Source organism: Mustelus asterias, chromosome 2 (assembly GCF_964213995.1).
Source record: "Mustelus asterias chromosome 2, sMusAst1.hap1.1, whole genome shotgun sequence".
Taxonomy (NCBI): Eukaryota; Metazoa; Chordata; class Chondrichthyes; order Carcharhiniformes; family Triakidae; genus Mustelus; species Mustelus asterias.
The window spans coordinates 60,767,620-60,786,798 of NC_135802.1; the positions used below are offsets into that span (position 1 = coordinate 60,767,620).

Here is a 19,179-nt window from a genome sequence, read left to right on the forward strand (position 1 = left end):
CCCCCCCATCCCCCCCCCCATCCCCCTCCCCCCCCCATCCCCCTCCCCATCCCCCTCCCCCCTCCCCCCCCATCCCCCCCATCCCCCCCCCCATCCCCTCCCCCAATCCCCCCCCCCCCTCCCCCCCCCCCTCCCCCCCCCCTCCCCCCCCCCCCTCCCCCCCCCCCCTCCCCCCCCCCCTCCCCCCCCCCCCTCCCCCCCCCCCCCCCTCCCCCCCCCCCTCCCCCCCCCTCCCCCCCCCCCCCCTCCCCCCCCCTCCCCCCCCCCCATCCAATCCCCCTCCCATCCCCCCCCCCTCATCCAATCCCCCTCCCCCCTGTTTTCCCCCATCCCCCTGTTTTCCCCCATCCCCCTGTTTTCCCCCATCCCCCTGTTTTCCCCCATCCCCCTGTTTTCCCCCCTCCTCTCTCTCTCTCTCTCTCAGGTGCCCGGGTCAGAGTGGAGCGGGGTGACGCCAGCCGGGCGGCTGTCCAATGGGTGTTGTTGTTGTTGGGGGCGGTGTGAGCGGGCGGCCAATGGCGGGGGGTTTTGCTGCGGGCTGCGGGTGGCGGTAATGTTGTGAGTTTGGGTTTTTTTGGGGATTTTCGGTGAATCGAGAGAGAAGCGCGAGCGGCCCGGGGCCTGTCCGCCTCACCCAGCCCGGCCCAACCGCACCCAGCCCGGCCAGGGCCAGCCGCCGGGACAATGGTCTTCCTCAAACTCCGGGACCAGGTCAGTGCCGTCCGGAAAGCCGAGAGCGGGGGGGGAGGGGAGCGGAGCCGGGGAGCCGGGGCGGGAGGGGGTCACTCAGGGGGCTGGGCCGGGATTCCCCCGTCCCCCCCTATCCCGCCGGCGGCGGCGGGGCTCCGGGCTCGGTACATGTGCTGAGGGAGCTCCTTTCTCCCGGATTCCCAGCTCGGCTTCACCCCCGCCCGGCCGCGGGGGCAGGGGGCGGTGAACAGGTCGCCCGCCCGTCCTCGTGCTGGGATAAACCTTCAACCGGCAGCGGCGATCGGCCTCTCACTCCCAGCGTGTTGATTGATGGGAACAAAGTCACCCCGGTTCCTGAAACTGTTCACCTGGAGTCTCAATCCTCATCGAATCACACTCGGACTGGCGGCTGTGTCTGATCTTTAAAGCAGCCCCCCCCATTCTGGCAAACCTCTCCCACAATCTTGACATCCTCTCTAAAGTGAGGTGCCCAGATTTGGGGGGGAGGCGGGGTATATTCCAACTGAGGCCTAACCAGTGATTTATAAAGATTCTGTATAACTTCCTCGCCATGGTACTCAACCCCACTTTCATAAAGACCAGATCCATGTGGGTTTTTTAGTGGCCTATTACAACTTGTCCTTTCACCATCATGTGTGTCAAAACAGTTTTGCCATAGCGTTTTCTCCTTTTTTCTGTCATGGTGTTTCATTGACCGGTGAGGGAATGTAATTCAAGGATAAATCCTGCACAGTGAACACTGCTGATGTCTATCCCAGGTATGCAGGAATGATCTAGAATGTTTCTATTCCCTCAGTGTGAAATAGCAATACAGTTGTGATTGTTGAATCACAAGAACACACTCATGTTCTGCCCCAGCTGTGTAGTGCTGTGACTTTAGTACGTTACTGTGCCTTGCTGCTTAAACTTTGCAGCCGTTCTCCACATGTTCATGCCTCTCATGAAAGTACTGTACCAGTTTGCTGTGGTTACTGAAAAGCCCTTTGCCTTGCCAATCAACTGAAACTGAGTGTTGGAGATAGTTTAGCACTGGAAGGAATCATACCTGAATGCAGTCCAGCCCTCAATTCTAGATTTTATGCACTTTCAGTTGACAAAGCTCGTGATCAAGTGTGGGAGCCTGTCTTCATTGTTTTTGGCACTCTAGTCCATCATTGGTACTGGTAACAATGATTTAAGCTATCTACTTGAACATTACAACTGACACCTGATGCAATTTTCAGTAAGTTTGATTCTACAGGAGGAGAAAATTATATTGACAAATTAAACATAATGGGGAAATTTTCCCAAGCACGAGAAAACAGGTTTCTGTGTGCTTAGAAAGTGAGGTCTGGTGGGGATCATGTCCTTTTCAGGTTTCTGCAGGGTTGGATTAAAATTGAGTAGTGAACGTCCAAGTTACAGAGATAGTCAAGCCAATGAAGAGAACTGTTTTAATCCACAATTCTGGATTTCCAAACCAGGGGCTCAGATTTCTGATCTGATGGCAGCTTGCTCAGGTCATAGTGAAACAGACAAGCTGGGCAGGCTTTGATCAGTGAACCTGAAGAGCGACCTGGTCAGATGTGAGACTGCCATTCAAGGTATTTCTCTGAGACTGTGTGTTTGACAGGTGACTGCCAACTTCTTGGAGGATAGTTAACTTGTCTAACACTTCACCTCCCTTCAGCTGCATCCTCCTGCTGCCGGCTATTACCATGCAGCTCCACCTTATATAGAGGTTTGTAGCACAGAAAAGGCCCATCAGTCCATCACATCTGAGGTCAAAAACAGCCAACTAACTATTCTAATCCCATTTTCCAGCACTTGACCCATAGCCTTGTATGCCTTGGCATCACCAGTGCACATCTAAATATTGCTTTAATGTTATGAGGGTCTCTGCCTCCACTACCCTTTGAGGCAGTGAGTTCCAGACTCCCACCACCCTCTGGGTGAAAATGTTTTTCCTCACATCCCCTCTAAACCTCTTGCCCCTTACCTTAAATCTATGCCTTCAGTCGTTGATTCCTCCACCAAGGGGAAAAGTTTCTTCTTGTCTACTCTACCTTTGTCCAGTATAATTTTATACGTCTCAATCATGTCCTCCCTCAGTCTTTGCTTCAAGGTACACAATCTCAGTCTATCTAATCTCTCTTCATTAAAACTCTCCTGCCAAGGAGTTTTCCTGTAAATCTTCTCTGCACCCTTTCCAGTGCTATCACATTGCCCCTACGGTGTGAATTCCAGAACTGCAACAATACTCTAGCGTTGGCCTAACCAACGTTTTATACAGTTCTTGCATTACCTCCCTGCTCTAAAACTGTATGTCTCCGCTAATAAAGGCAAGTATACCAAATGCCTTCTTAAACACTTTATCCACTTGTCCTGCTACCTTAAGGGATTGGTGTACATACACACCAAGGCACCGCTGATCCTTGATGCTTCCCAGGATACTGTCGTTCATCATGTACTCATTTGCCTTGTTTACCCTGCCCAAGTGCATCACCTCACACTTATCAAGATTGAATTCCATTTGCCACTGATCAGCCCAGCTGACCGGCCGTCTATATCCTCCTGTAATCTAAGGTTATCCTCCTCATATTTACCATCCCACCAATTTTCGCTTCATCCATGAACTTGCTGATCAAGCCTCCGACATTCAAGTCTAAATCATTTATATAAACCACAAACAGCAAGGGCTCCAACACTGTATATCTGAGGGCAGAAGCAACGGCAGCCGCCTTCTGCACATCCATGCACTTCTCCACAGGACAAAGGGGACGGACCATCGATCCCCAACACATGGCCGACAGACAGAGGATCAGTTCACTTGGTATGATTGAACACCAGTGCCTCATGATGCACAGACCCATGGAAGGTTGTTGCTGGTGTCGCCAGCCCCCTGGCATAAGACCTCCTTCCCACTGGAGGAGATGAGATTGTATTGCCAATTGCTTGCATGAAGAGAAGGGAAAGACAGCATTTTAGCAGAGTGACCGTGAGGCATTCATGGGAGAGGGTAATAGGATGAGGGTGAGTATGAGTGCAGGCTGTGCAGTTGGAAATGCAAGGCACCTGGAGAGAGAGAAACAAATGGAGCTTCAAGGTATGTTGTCCTAAGTAGTGTCATGCAGGAGAATGTTGGGGATGTCAGAATATGGGGCTTGGCACCTGCATGTGTTATGCCGCTCCCCTTCCCAGGTATTTCTCCATTCCCGTGATTGCTGCATCTTGAGTGCTTCTAACCCATGTGCTTGTCTCTTTTTAATTACAAATTCTTAGGCAGAATGCACATGTTATCCAGCCTGTTCTCTCTGCTTGGGGAAGTCACAGGCTGGATGCTTGGGGAAGTCACAGGCTGGATGCTAATACTGTGCTTCTGGGAAAGAGTCTTGGCAAAGTCTCATCTTTCTTCATTGCGGTTTCTGACCTGCAAATGGTCCCTCTGTTCTGGCGGGGGCTTAAGTGCAGGAGGTACCACCCAATGTTTCTGAAAAGTGACTTGTTGAGCTAGAAAAGATAAATGCTCAAAAAAGTTTGTTGACCTGAAGCATTAACTCCACATAAGCTGCCTAAAGTACTGAATATTTCCAGCAATTTCTGTTTTCCTTTCAATCTCTGAGTTTTCTTTAGCGAGAACTCTTTCCACCAGTATCTGATGCATGGTCAGATTGCATCCTGCTCAAGTTATCACTGACGTGGAGATGCCGGCGTTGGACTGGGGTAAACACAGTAAGAAGTCTCACAACACCAGATCAAAGTCCTGATGAAGCAGCAGCGTTCCGAAAGCTAGTGGCTTGTGCTACCGAATAAACCTGTTGGACTTTAATCTGGTGTTGTGAGACTTCTTATCAAGTTATCACTGCCACTCAGTGATTAATTCATTGGAAATTAGGTGTTTTGTTAGTCTGGGTAGATACTTGTTGGCTGGCACTGAAAATAACCTTTTCTAATTGGAAATGCTTAGTTGTATGTATTAACATGGCAGAAGATGGAAGTGTGGAAATTAAGCAATGGGATTAGTCCTGGCTGGAGTGATTGGAAGAAGTGTAATGGAGTGTTATGTGATAGAAAAGTATCACTGAAACTGAAAGAATCTACAAAACAATTGTGAGACCAGCCTTGTGATATAGTGCAGAAACCTGTTCCTAGCTTCCTAAAGTTGCCCAACAACTGGATACTAATAAGATGCAGTTTGGATGCTTGGAATAAAGAGAAAGAATAAAATCAGGAACCAACGCATCAAGGGGTCAATGAAGATTGTGAGAAAATTGAAGAAAGTAGCTGAGAAGGGTTTGAAATGGTATGGTCATCTGTTGTGGAAAAAAAGAGAGAGAATGTGATGAGGCAAGTGGTGGAGATGAGATTGCCATGAAGAAAAAGAAGGCCGAAGACCAGATGGAAGATGTGGCGATGAATAACTTGAACACAGTGGGATTGGAAGAGGAATAGAGGACTGACAGATGAAGTAGGTAGTACAGTGGCACAGTGATTAGCACTGCTGCCTCACAGCAACAGGGACCTGGGCCTTGAGTGACTGTCTGTATGGAGTTTGCACGCTCTCTCCATGCTGCATGGGTTTCCTCTGGGTGCTCCGGTTTCCTCCCGCAGTCCAAAGGTGTACAGGTTAGGTGGATTTGCTGTGCTAAATTGCCCCATTTTTATTTGATTTATTATTGTCACATTTTCTGGTATACAGTGAAATGTATTGTTTCTTGTGCGCTTTACAGACAAAACATATCGTTCATAGAGAATGAAAGGAGAGGGTGCAGAATGTCGTGTTAGGTCATAGCTAGGCTGTAGAGAAAGATCTTAATATAAGGTAGGTCTATTCAAAAGTCTGATGGCAGCATGGAAGAAGCTGTTCTTGAGTCAGTTGGTACGTGACCTCAGACTTTTGTATCTTTTTCCCAACGGAAGAAGGTGTAAGAGAGAATGTCTGGAGTGTGTGGGGTCCTTGATTATGTTGGCTGCTTTTACGAGGCAGCGGTAAGTGTAGACAGAGTCAACGGATGGGAGGCTGATTTGCGTGATGGACTGGGCTTTGTAGTTTCTGGTGGTCATGGTCAAAGCAGGAGACATACCAAGCTGTGATACAACCAGAAATTATGCTTTCTATGATGCATCTGTAAATATTGGTGGGAGTCGTAGCAGGCATGCCGTATTTTCTTAGCCTCCTGTGAAAGTAGAGGCGTTGGTGGGCTTTCTTAACTATAGCATTAGCGTGGAGAGACCAGGACAGGTTGTTGGTGATCTGGACACCTAGAAACCTGAAGTTCTCGACCATTTCTACTTCGTCCCCATTGATGTAGACAGGGTCATGTCCTTTATTTTGCCGACATTGAGGGAGAGATTAGTGTCGTCACACCAATGCACCAGATTCTCTATCTCTTTCCTGGAATCCCTCTCATCATTTTGATTTCCAACCCACTACGGTGGTATCATCACCAAATTTGAAAATCGAGTTGGAAGGGAATTTGGCCATTTGGTGTATCAGGAGTATAAGAACATAAGAACATAAGAAATAGGAGCAGGAGTAGGCCATCTAGCCCCTCGAGCCTGCCCCGCCATTCAATAAGATCATGGCTGATCTGACGTGGATCAGTACCACTTACCCGCCTGATCCCCATAACCCTTAATTCCCTTACCGATCAGGAATCCATCCATCCGCGCTTTAAACATATTCAGCGAGGTAGCCTCCACCACCTCAGTGGGCAGAGAATTCCAGAGATTCACCACCCTCTGGGAGAAGAAGTTCCTCCTCAACTCTGTCTTAAACCGACCCCCCTTTATTTTGAGGCTGTGTCCTCTAGTTTTAACTTCCTTACTAAGTGGAAAGAATCTCTCCGCCTCCACCCTATCCAGCCCCCGCATTATCTTATAAGTCTCCATAAGATCCCCCCTCATCCTTCTAAACTCCAACGAGTACAAACCCAATCTCCTCAGCCTCTCCTCATAATCCAAACCCCTCATCTCCGGTATCAACCTGGTGAACCTTCTCTGCACTCCCTCCAATGCCAATATATCCTTCCTCATATAAGGGGACCAATACTGCACACAGTATTCCAGCTGCGGCCTCACCAATGCCCTGTACAGGTGCATCAAGACATCCCTGCTTTTATATTCTATCCCCCTCGCAATATAGGCCAACATCCCATTTGCCTTCTTGATCACCTGTTGTACCTGCAGACTGGGCTTTTGCGTCTCATGCACAAGGACCCCCAGGTCCCTTTGCACGGTAGCATGTTTTAATTTGTTTCCATTGAGATAGTAATCCCATTTGTTATTATTTCCTCCAAAGTGTATAACCTCGCATTTCTCAACGTTATACTCCATTTGCCATATCCTCGCCCACTCACTCAGCCTGTCCAAATCTCTCTGCAGATCTTCTCCGTCCTCCACACGATTCACTTTTCCACTTATCTTTGTGTCGTCTGCAAACTTCGTTACCCTACACTCCGTCCCCTCCTCCAGATCATCTATATAAATGGTAAATAGTTGCGGCCCGAGTACCGATCCCTGCGGCACGCCACTAGTTACCTTCCTCCAACCGGAAAAACACCCATTTATTCCGACTCTTTGCTTCCTGTCGGATAGCCAGTCCCCAATCCACTTTAACACACTACCCCCAACTCCGTGTGCCCTAATCTTCTTCAGCAGCCTTTTATGGGGCACCTTATCAAACGCCTTTTGGAAATCCAAAAACACCGCATCCACCGGTTCTCCTCCATCAACCGCCCTCGTCACATCTTCATAAAAATCCAACATGTTCGTCAAGCACGACTTTCCCCTCATGAATCCATGCTGCGTCTGATTGATCGAACCATTTCTATCCAGATGCCCTGCTATCTCCTCTTTAATAATGGATTCCAGCATTTTCCCTACTACAGACGTTAAGCTGACCGGCCTATAGTTACCCGCCTTTTGTCTCCTTCCTTTTTTAAACAGCGGCGTAACATTAGCCGTTTTCCAATCAACCGGCACTACCCCAGAATGCAACGAGTTTTGATAAATAATCACTAACGCATCCACTATTACCTCTGACATTTCTTTCAATACCCTGGGATGCATTCCATCCGGACCCGGGGACTTATCCACCTTCAGTCCCATTAGTCTACCCAGCACTGCCTCTCTGGTAACATTAATTGTATTAAGTATTTCTCCTGCTGCCAACCCTCTATCGTTAATATTTGGCAAACTATTTGTGTCCTCCACCATGAAGATCGACACAAAAAACTTATTTAAAGACTCAGCCATATCCTCATTTCCCACTATTAACTCCCCCCTCTCGTCCTCCAAGCGTCCAACATTCACTCTAGCCACTCTATTCCTTTTTACATATTTATAAAAACTTTTACTATCATTTTTTATATTAATTGCTAGCCTAGCTTCATAGTCTATCCTTCCTTTCTTTATCGCTTTCTTAGTCTCTCTTTGTTGTTTCTTAAATTTTTCCCAATCACTTGTTTCTCCACTATTTTTGGCCACTCTGTACGCAGCTGTTTTTATTTTAATACTCTCCTTTATTTCCTTCGTTATCCACGGCTGGTTCTCCCTTTTCTTACAATCCTTGTTTTTTGCTGGAATATATTTTTGCTGAGAACTGAAAAGGATCTCCTTAAAAATCCTCCACTGTTCCTCAGCTATCCTACCTGCCAGCCTGCTCTCCCAGTCTACCTTAGCCAATTCATCCCTCATCCTATCATATTTCCCTCTGTTCAAACAGAGGACACTGGTTTGGGACCAAACTTTCTCCTCTTCCATCTGAATCAGAAATTCGACCATATTGTGGTCACTAGACCCAAGAGGTTCCTTCACAATAAGATCCTTAATTCTACCTACCTCGTTACACAATACCAGATCCAAAATAGCTCGTTCCCTCGTCGGTTCCGTAACATGCTGTTCAAGGAAACTATCCCGACAGCATTCTAAGAACTCTTCCTCCATTCCACCCTTACCGACTTGAGTCTGCCAGTCAATGTGCATGTTGAAGTCCCCCATGATTATTGCCGTTCCGTTTTTACACGCATCCCTTATCTGCTTGTTTATAGCCCTCCCTACCTCAACATTATTATTTGGGGGCCTATATACCACACCTACTGGTGTCTTTCTCCCTCTACTATTCCTCATCTCTACCCATAATGATTCCACGTTTTGTTCCTCAGAGCCTATGTCATCCCTCAGTACTACCCTGATATTATCTCTTATTAATAGCGCGACCCCACCACCTTTTCCTTCCTGTCTATTCTTCCTAAACGCCTGATACCCCTGGATATTCATCTCCCAGTCCTGGTCACCTTTCAGCCACGTTTCTGTAATGGCCACTAGATCGTACCCACTTGTGCTGATTTGCACCATCAACTCATTTACCTTGTTCCGAATGCTTCGTGCATTCAGGCAAAGTGTCCTTATTCCAGCTTTTATCTGGACCCGCTTTGATGAGTCGCGAACACCCTCTCCCTCTACTCCCTTATCTAAATTACCGCCTTCATTCACTTGTACCCTCTCCTCTACCATTAATTTTGTAATTCCCCTTACCCCTGCATCCTCCACCCCATCAATTAGTTCCTTGATCCTAGTCAACTCTTCTAGCTCCCCTCCCCCCAACCTATCTAGTTTAAATTCTCCCCAGTAACCTTAGCCAACCTACCGGCCAGGATATTGGTCTATACACGTATAGTAAGGGGCTGACGAGACAGCCTTGCAGGGCACTGATGTTGAGGAGGTGTTGTTGCCTATCCTTACTGATAGTGGTTTGTGGTCTGTGGGTTAGGATGTCTTGGATCCAGTCGCAGAGGGAGGAGCCGAGCCCTCGGCCATGGAGTTTGGAGATGAGTTTTATTGAGATAATGGTGTTGAAGGTTGAGCTGTGGTCAATAAGATAGGAGTCTGACATAAGTGTCCTTGTTGTCCAGGTGTTTCAGGGTTGAGTGTAGGGCCAGGGAGATGGCATCAGCTGTGGACCTGTTGCAGCGATAGGCAAACTGTTCTGGATTTAGACAATCTGGGAGGCTGAAATTGATTCGTGCCATGACTAACCTTTCGAAGCACTTAATGATGGATGTCAGAGCAAGCGGGCGATAGGTTCGGTGGATTGGCATAATTAATGCGCAGGGTTATGGGGATAGGGTAGGGAGTGGATCGCGGTAGAGTGTTCTTTTGGAGGGTCAGTGCAGACTCAATGGGCCGAATGGCCTTCTGCACTGTAAAGATTCTATGATTCTCGGAGGAGATGGAGAATGGTGATTATTCTGACGATTCCCAAGTAAAATGGGAGAAGCTGAAAGGTCATTGTAATATCTTTAGATTATTGACAAATCCTTGTCTTCAATTCAATGGTTTACTAAGGAGGTTGAATCTCTTGTGAAGAGGAAGAAGGAGACTTATGTTGAGATGAGATGTGAAGGCTCAGTTAGGGCACTTGAGAGTTACAAGTTAGCCAGGAAGGACCTAAAGAAAGAGTTAAGAAGAGCCAGGAGGGGACATGAGAAGTCTTTGGCAGGTAGGATCAAGGAAAACCCTAAAGCTTTCTATAGGTATGTCAGGAGTAAAAGAATGACTAAGGTAAGATTAGGGCCAGTCAAGGACAGTAGTGGGAAGTTGTGCGTGCAGTCTGAAGAGATAAGAGAGGCACTAAATGAATATTTTTCGTCGGTATTCACACTGGAGAGGGACAGTGTTGTCGAGGGGAGTACTGAGATGCAGGCTGTTGGACTGGGTGGGATTGATGTTCATAAGGAGGAGGTGTTAGCAATTCTGGAAAGGGTAAAAATAGATAAGTCTCCTGGGCCGGATGGGATTTATCCTAGGATTCTCTGGGAGGCTAGAGAGCAGATTGCAGAGCCTTTGGCTTTGATCTTTGTGTCGTCATTGTCTACAGGAACAGTACAGTAAGAAGTCTCACAACACCAAGTTAAAGTCCAACAGGTTTATTTGGTAGCAGGAACAGTGGCAGAAGACTGGAGGATAGCAAATGTTGTCCCCTTGTTCAAGAAGGGGAGTAGGGACAACCCTGGTAATTATAGACCGGTGAGCCTTACTTCTGTTCTGGGCAAAGTATTGGAAAGGATTATAAGAGATAGGATTTATAATCACCTAGAAAGGAATAATTTGATTAGGGATAGTCAGCACGGTTTTGTGAAGAGTAGGTCGTGCCTCACAAACCTTATTGAGTTCTTTGAGAAGGTGACCAAAGAGGTGGATGAGGGTAAAGCGGTTGATGTGGTGTATATGGATTTCAGCAAAGCGTTTGATAAGGTTCCCCATGGTAAGCTTTTGCGGAAAATACGGACGCATGGAATTGAGGGTGACTTAGTGGTTTGGATCAGGAATTGGCTAGCTGTAAGAAAACAAAGGGTGGTGGTTGAATGGAAATATTCATCCTGGAGTTCAGTTACCAGTGGTGTACCGCAAGGATCTGATTTGGGGCCACTGCTGTTTGTCATTTTTATTAATGACCTGGATGAGGGCGTGGAAGGATGGATTAGTAAATTTGCGGATGACACTAAAGTCGGTGGAGTTGTAGACAGTGCGGAGGGAAGTGGCAGGTTACAGAGGGACATAGATAAGCTGCAGAGCCGGGCTGAGAGGTGGCAAATGGAGTTTAATGCGGAAAAGTGTGAGGTGATTCACTTTGGAAGGAGTAACAGGAATACAGAGTACTGGGCTAATGGTAAGATACTTGATAGTGGGATGAACAGAGGGATCTGGGTGTCCATGTGCATAGATCCCTGAAAGTTGGCACCCAGGTTGATAGGGTTGTTAAGAAGGTGTACGGTGTGTTAGCTTTTATTGGTAGAGGGATTGAGTTTCGGAGCCAGGAGGTCATGCTGCAACTGTACAAAACTCTGGTGCGGCTGCATTTGAAGTATTGCGTACAGTTTCCGTATTATAGGAAAGATGTGGAAGTGTTGGAAAGGGTGCAGAGGAGATTTACCAGGATGTTGCCTGGTATGGTGGGAAAATCGTATGAGGAAAGGGTGAGGGGCTTGAGGTTGTTTTCGTTAGAGAGAAGAAGGTTAAGAGGTGACTTAATAGAGGCATACAAGATGATCAGAGGATTAGATAGGGTGGATAGTGAGAGCCTTTTTCCTCGGATGGTGATGGCTAGCACGAGGGGACATAGCTTTAAATTGAGGGGTGAGAGATATAGGACAGATGCTAGAGGTAGGTTCTTTACTCAGAGAGTAGTAAGGGCGTGGAATGCCCTGCCTGCAGCAGTGGTGGACTCGTCAATGTTGAGAGCGATCAAGTGGTTATTGGATAAACATACGGATGATATTGGAATAGTGTAGATTAGAGGGGCTTTAGATTGGTTCCACTGGTCGGCGCAACATCGAGGACCGAAGGGCCTGTACTGCGCTGTAATGTTCTATGTTCTATGTTCTAAACATTTTTTACCAGTTCTTTGCCCAGCTGACTAGCCAGCTCCTGAGAAGGTTGCAGATAAGAGTTAATACTTTGTAATCAGCTGCCAAGAGATATCTGTGATCCTCTCTGGTGTGATTCACACTTTTAATTTGGTCTCCTTTTTTTATACCACAGCCTCTGCTCAGCATCTTCCCACTTAACATAGTTCAGATTGGTCTTAAATTTGCAGCTTGAGCTAGCAAGAAAAAGCATTGGCTTGGATTTCCTCCCCTGATCGTCACTCTGATTTGATGTGGATGACGTGCTGTGTGCCCTGAGAGAAGAAAGCATGCCTCTCAGGCTCTTCTTGGTAAAATAGCCTGATAACATTTGTTGCCGATTTGTCTACAAGGAGAATAATCACTTTTTGTAATATCCAAGTTATTTCCATGGCACCATGAATCAGTGCCTTCAAGCAAGATGAATAAGGCCTTTTTATTCTGGAACATGGGGATAATAGATTAGTTCAATCGGGATTATCCACATAGTTTATTTAAAAAGTTACTGTAATGTCAGATGACATTTGGAAATTCATGCATTCATCCAGTCTGATTCAGTTTTTACTTTTTCCAAATGTTTATCTTGCATTTTTCAACTTAAGGAATCCTTAATTGAATGTTAGTGTTTTAACTGTAACTTTTCTAGTCCTAGTAATTGACATTCATTTTCTAGTAAATTTGGCCTTGTTGACTGCAGTGTTTATTTTCTGACCCTTCCTACTTATAGAATATGTGTTATTCTATCGCCAGTTGGCATTGGAGGTCACTACAGCTCTGAATTTATTTTCATCTGGCTCCTTCCGGGGATCTGCTGGTGACACTTGCAGGATTTCACAAACTGCTGCACGCAAGTGCATCTCCCAGGTGACGGATGCTTTGTTTATCAAGGCTGCCACTTCTGTCCATTTTGACAAAGAGAGAGAGTTCGAGTTGTAGCATTTGCTGCACTGGCTGGATTTCCACGGGTACAGCCCGCACATGTCTCACCACCACCTTCTCGAGAGCAATTAGGGATGGGCAATAAATGCTGGCTTTGCTGGCGATGCCCACATCCCATGCGTGAATCAGAAAGTGATCAAGACTCCCTCAGATCAGCCTGAATTGTTCATCAGTTGGAAGGGGTGCCACTCCCTCGATGTTCACTTTGTATGTGATCAGTGGAAGTTTGTCATGCATAGCTGTCTGAAATATCCATCAAGCTGACATGTTCCATGCCTTCAGACTGTGACAGCCACACCTCCCACAGACTTTTGCAACAGTGATACTATCACTGCTGCCCCACATTGGTGTTAAATTATTCTGTAAATGCCTTGTGCAAGGATCTAAATGAAGTGCTAGTATTTATTTGTATTAAATGTTAGGCTCAATAAACTGTACTTTAAAATTCATGTTCAGATGTTAAGCCATGTTTGAAATCTTCATGTGTTAGTAATTTAACTTCAGTATCTTAATATCCAGTAGGAGAAATAATCTGATTTATTTTGGGTGGTATAAAACAAATCCTAAGCATGCCCTGTAACTTGCTATGTGAGAACTGATAGTTACATAATGGATGGAAGAATTAAGAGTTTCATGAAACTCATGGGTGGCACAGTGGTTAGCACTGCTGCCTCACAGTGCCAAGGACCCGAGTTTGATTTCAGCCTTGGGTGACTGTGTGGAGTTTGCACATTCTCCCCGTGCCTGTGTGAGTTTCCTCCGGGTGCCCCGGTTTTCTCCCACGGTCCAAAGATGTGCAGGTTAATTGGAATTGCCATTTAGTGTCCCAAGATGTGTAGGTTAGGGGGAATTAGTGGAGTAAATGCGTGGGGTTGAGAGAGTGGGGGGGGGGGGGGGGGGGGGGTGGGGGGCTGGTGGGCATGGGTAAGATGCTCTTGAAGAATCGGCACAGACTCAATGGGCCAAACGGTCTCCTTCTGCACTGTAGGGATTCTGAGATTAGGATGTTTCCTTTCCCTGCTATGTTCGTCACTTTTGTCAACTGCTTATGTGGTAAAAGGTGAAGAGTAGGGAGGGAGATTCTGTGTTCTGATATATAGCATTGGCAGATGGTATCAAATTTCACCCACTTTACAACTTACTGAAGTGTGTGTGAGTTTGTGCACAGCATGGAAGCTATTTTAATATAAATGGTTTACATACTGCTTGGATTAGAAGACCCAGAAATATTGGCTTGCTTATAAAGTAAAAGGTCAAGGTACTGATTGCACGAACATAGCAGGCTTTGAAGGTGATACTTGAGGCCAATCCCAGAGGAATAAAATGAAAGTCTCCCATTTATATAATCCCTTTTATGACTTCAGGATGTTCCAAACTGCTTTACAACCTATTAAGTACATACTTGAAATGTAGTCACTGTTGTATTGTTGGAAATCCAGCAGCCTTTTTGCACACATCAAGCTCCCTCAAACATCAATGTGATAATGACCAGATAATCTGACTCCATGATGATGATTGAGGGATACATGCTGACCAAGATAGGGGCATAACTCCCATAAGACCGTAAGACACAGGAGCAGAATTAGGCCACTCGGCCCTTTGATTCTGCTCTGCCATTCAACCATGGCTGATATTTTTCTCATCATGTGGAGATGCCAATGTTGGGCTGGGGTAAGCACAGTAAGAAGTCTCACAACACCAGGTTAAAGTCCAACAGGTTTATTTGGTAGCACAAGCCACAAGCTACGGGCGGCACGGTAGCACAGTGGTTAGCACTGCTGCTTCACAGCTCCAGGGACCTGGGTTCGATGCCCGGCTTAGGTCACTGTCTGTGTGGAGTTTGCACATTCTCCTCGTGTCTGCGTGGGTTTCCTCCGGGTGCTCCGGTTTCCTCCCACATTCCAAAGATGTGCGGGTTAGGTTGATTGGCCATGCTTAAATTGCCCCTTAGTGTCCTGAGATGCGTAGGTTAGAGGGATTAGTGGGTAAAATATGTAGGGATATGGGGGTAGGGCCTGGGTGGGATTGTGGTCGGTGCAGACTCGATGGGCCGAATGGCCTATTTCTGTCCTGTAGGGTTTCTATGAAAGCTTTCGGGGCGCTGCCCCTTCATCAGGTGAGTGAGAGTTCTGTTCACAAACAGGGCATATAAAGACACAAACTCAATTTACAAAATAATGGTTGGAATGCAAGTCTTTACAGGTAATCAAGTCTTAAAGGTACAGACAATGTGAGTGGAGAGAAGGTTAAGCACAGGTTAAAGAGATAACAAAGAACAATACAGCACAGGAACAGGCCCTTCGGCCCTCCAAGCCCGTGCCGCTCCCTGGTCCAAACTAGACCATTCTTTTGGAACCCTCCATTCCCACTCCATTCATGTGGCTATCTAGATCAGTCTTAAACGTTCCCAGTGTGTCCGCCTCCACCACCTTCCCCGGCAGCGCATTCCAGGCCCCCACCACCCTCTGTGTAAAATACGTCCTTCTGATATCCGTGTTAAACCTCCCCCCCCCGCTCACCTTGAACCTATGACCCCTCGTGAACATCACCACCGACCTGGGAAAAAGCTTCCCACCGTTCACCCTATCTATGCCTTTCATAATTTTATACACCTCTATTAGGTCGCCCCTCATCCTCCATCTTTCCAGTGAGAACAACCCCAGTTTACCCAATCTCTCCTCATAACTAAGCCCTTCCATACCAGGCAACATAACTAAGCCCTTCCATACCTGGTAAACCTCCTCTGCACTCTCTCCAAAGCCTCCACGTCCTTCTGGTAGTGTGGCAACCATGATGCGTATTGTCTCCAGCCAGGACAGTTGGTGAGATTTTGCAAGCCCAGGCAAGTCGTGGGGGTTACAGATAGTGTGACATGAACCCAAGATCCCGGTTGAGGCCGTCCTCGTGTGTGGAACTTGGCTATCAGCCTCTGCTCAGCGATTCTGCGTTGTCATGTCTCGTGAAGGTCGCCTTGGAGAACGCTTACCCGAAGATCGGAGGCCGAATGCCCGTGACTGCTGAAGTGTTCCCCAACAGGAAGAGAACACTCTTGCCTGGTGATTGTCGAGCGGTGTTCATTCATCCGTTGTCGTAGCGCCTGCATGGTCTCCCCAATATACCATGCCTCGGGACATCCTTTCCTGCAGTGTATCAGGTGGACGGCGTTGGCCGAGTTGCAAGCATATGTACCGTGTACCTGGTGGATGGTGTTCTCACGTGACATGACGGCATCCATGTCGATGATCCGGCACGTCTTGCAGAGGTTGCTGTGGCAGGGTTGTGTAGTGTTGTGGTCACTGTTCTCCTGAAGGCTGGTAGTTTGCTGCGGACAATGGTCTGAGGTTATGCGGTTGTTTGAAGGCAAGCTGTGGGGATGGCCTTGGTGAGATGTTCGTCTTCATCGATGACATGTTGAAGGCTCTGGAGAAGATGTCGTAGCTTCTCCGGTCCGGGGAAGTACTGGATGACGAAGGGTACAATGTCCGCCATGTCCCATGTTTTGTCTTCTGAGGAGGTCCGTGCGGTTTTTCGCTGTGGCGTGTCGGAATTGTCGATATTTTTCTCATCCCCATTCTCCTGCCTTTTCCCTATAACCCCTGATCCCCTTATTAATCAAGAACTTATCTATCTCTGATTTAAAGACACTCAATGACCTGGCCTCCACAGCTTTCTGTGGCAAAGAGCTCCACAGACTCACCATTCTGCTGAAGAAATTTCTCCTCACCTCTGTTTTAAAGGATCATCCCTTTAGCTTGAGGTTGTGCCCTCTGGTTCTAGTTTTTCCTACTAGTGGAAGCATCCTCTCCACGTCCACTCTATCCAGGCCTTGCAATATCCTGCAAGTTTCAATAAGATCCCCCCTCATCCTTCTAAACTCCAACGAATACAAATCCAGAGTCCTCAACCGTTCCTCATTTGACAAGCTCTTCATTCCAGGGATCATTCTTGTGAACCTCCTCTGGATTCTTTCCAAGGCCAGCACATCATTCCTTAGATACAGGGCCCAAAACCGCTCACAATACTCCAAATGGGGTCAGACCAGAGCCTTATACAGCCTGAGAAGTACATCCCTGCTCTTGTATTCTAGCTCTCTCGATATGAATGCTAACATTATATTTGCCTTCCTAACTGGCGACTGAACCTGCAGCTAACATTAAGAGAATCTTGAACAATGACTCCCAAGTCCCTTTGTGCTGCTGATTTCCTAAGCATTTCCCCATTTAGAAAATAGTCTATGCCTCCATTCCTCCCTCCAAAGTGCATAAGCTCACACTTTTCCAATTGTATTCCATCTGCCACTTCTTTGCTCACTGACCAAAGTCAGGCTAACCGGCCTATAATTGTGCACCTGCTACCTCCCTCCTTTCTTAAACAGCGGTGTTACATTAGCTACTTTCCAGTCCTCTGGGACCCTCCCTGCCTCCAGTGATTCCTGAAAGACCACCACTAATGCCTCCACAATTTCCTCAACTATCTCTTTTGGAACCCGGGGGTGTAGTCCATCCGGTCCAGGTCATTTATCCGCCTTCAGACCTTTCAGTTTCCCCAGAACCTGCTCCTTAGTGATGGCCACTACACTCGCTGTGCCCCCTGATTCACCTGGAGCTCTGGCATCCCACTGGTGTCTTCCACCATGAAGACTGATGCAAAGCAACTATTCAGTTCCTCTGCCATTGTTTTGTTTCCTATTATTACTTCTCCAGCCTCATTTTCCGGCGACCCAATGTCTATTTTGCCTCTCTCTTACCTTTTATATATTGAAAAAAACTCTTCTTTTATATTACTAGCTAGTTTACACTCATATTTCATCTTCTCTTCCCCCCCCCCCCCCCCATTGCTTTTTTAGTTGTCCTCTGTTCGCTTTTAATCACAATCCTTTGGCTTCCCACTAATCCTCGCCACTTTGTATGCTTTTTCTTTTGCTTTTATGCTGTCCTTCCCTCGTCTGCCATGGATGCCTCGTCCTCCCCTTAGCATGTTTCCGCCTCCTTGGAATGAATTTCTATTGTGCCTCCCGAATAACTCTCAAAAACTCCTGCCATTGCTGTTCCAGTGTCTTCCCTGCTAGGCTCCCTTTCCAATGAACTCTGGCCAGCTCCTCCCTCATGTCTTTATAGTTACCTTTATTTAATTGTAATATCTGATTCCAGCTTCTCCCTCTCAAGCTTCTCCCCTCCTTCCTCTTTAAAATAGTGATTCTTTTATTGCTAATAATAACTGATGGAAACTTTACTTTTCCGCACACTGAGTTTTTCAGAGCTATAATTCAAAATTCCTGAACAGTTTGAGCCAAGTTAACTATAAGCAAGCACAATCTATTCCTAAGTAATTAAGCAGTCTGGAAACTGGCAAAGAAGGAAATTGCTACACCTTCAGTGCTGCTTACCTCTGAAACTCAAAATAAATCAAATAGATTTACCTGGAGTAGAACTGATGTTTGCATTTGAGGCAGTGCATGTGGTAACTGTATATGACAGAAAATGATAGGTAATGAGAGGAAAATAAATGGAAAGCAGAGATATTTTAGGGAGCAACAATGTGTGTAGTCTTGATTTAAAGTACAGTTGGACAACCAAGTGTTTTGAAACTGGTTGCAAGTTGGTTTAGTTTTTTTCAAGGATTTTTTCAAGCTTTTGAGTTATTGAGGTTTAGCCTTTTCTTGACTTTATTTTAACTGTTGTCATTGAGTATGGTTGCTGTGTAACATAAAGCTTCTGTTTATAATGTATATCTGAGAATTTTACCTGACAACACTGTAAAGGTTTGCTCAGAATGACTATTTTTCATCTCTCATCCTGTTCTGGGCAGTGATGCACTCTGGTTTAGGATTACATTGTCTTCCCAAATTGACCTTTGTCTGCTGTGCATAATGAAATATCCAGCTCACTGCATGCAGTGTAATGCTGGTTGCTGCCAAGGCTAAATTTTTAGATCAGTGATGTGTAAAATTGTCACTGACTCTGCTGGATTGTTGTTAGCTGAACATGCTTCCTTTTGTAGCCAATGTTTTTGACTGAGTATTTGGAATTACTAAGTATGTTGGGTGTAAAAAAATTCTTTTCTAGCAGCTATTATTAACCTATTATTGATAATTGGGCAACTCTGGTTTACAATCATTACATTCACTAACCAACTGCTTGTT

General features: G+C 46.4%; 1 protein-coding gene across 3 annotated transcripts in view; it reads left to right on the forward strand.

Moving 5' to 3' along the window:
* The first annotated feature begins 430 nt into the window (after positions 1-430).
* Positions 431-19,179, forward strand: part of LOC144508221 (serine/threonine-protein phosphatase 6 regulatory ankyrin repeat subunit A-like) — a 219,696-nt gene continuing 200,947 nt past the window's right edge. Inside the window, exon 1 of one of the 3 annotated variants that reach the window (XM_078236052.1) lies at positions 431-711. In XM_078236052.1, the coding sequence (XP_078092178.1) occupies positions 685-711 (27 nt within the window). In that variant the 5' untranslated portion in view covers positions 431-684. The remainder of the gene's footprint in view (positions 712-19,179) is intronic. The other 2 variants (XM_078236060.1, XM_078236075.1) reach the window with 2 other exon arrangements.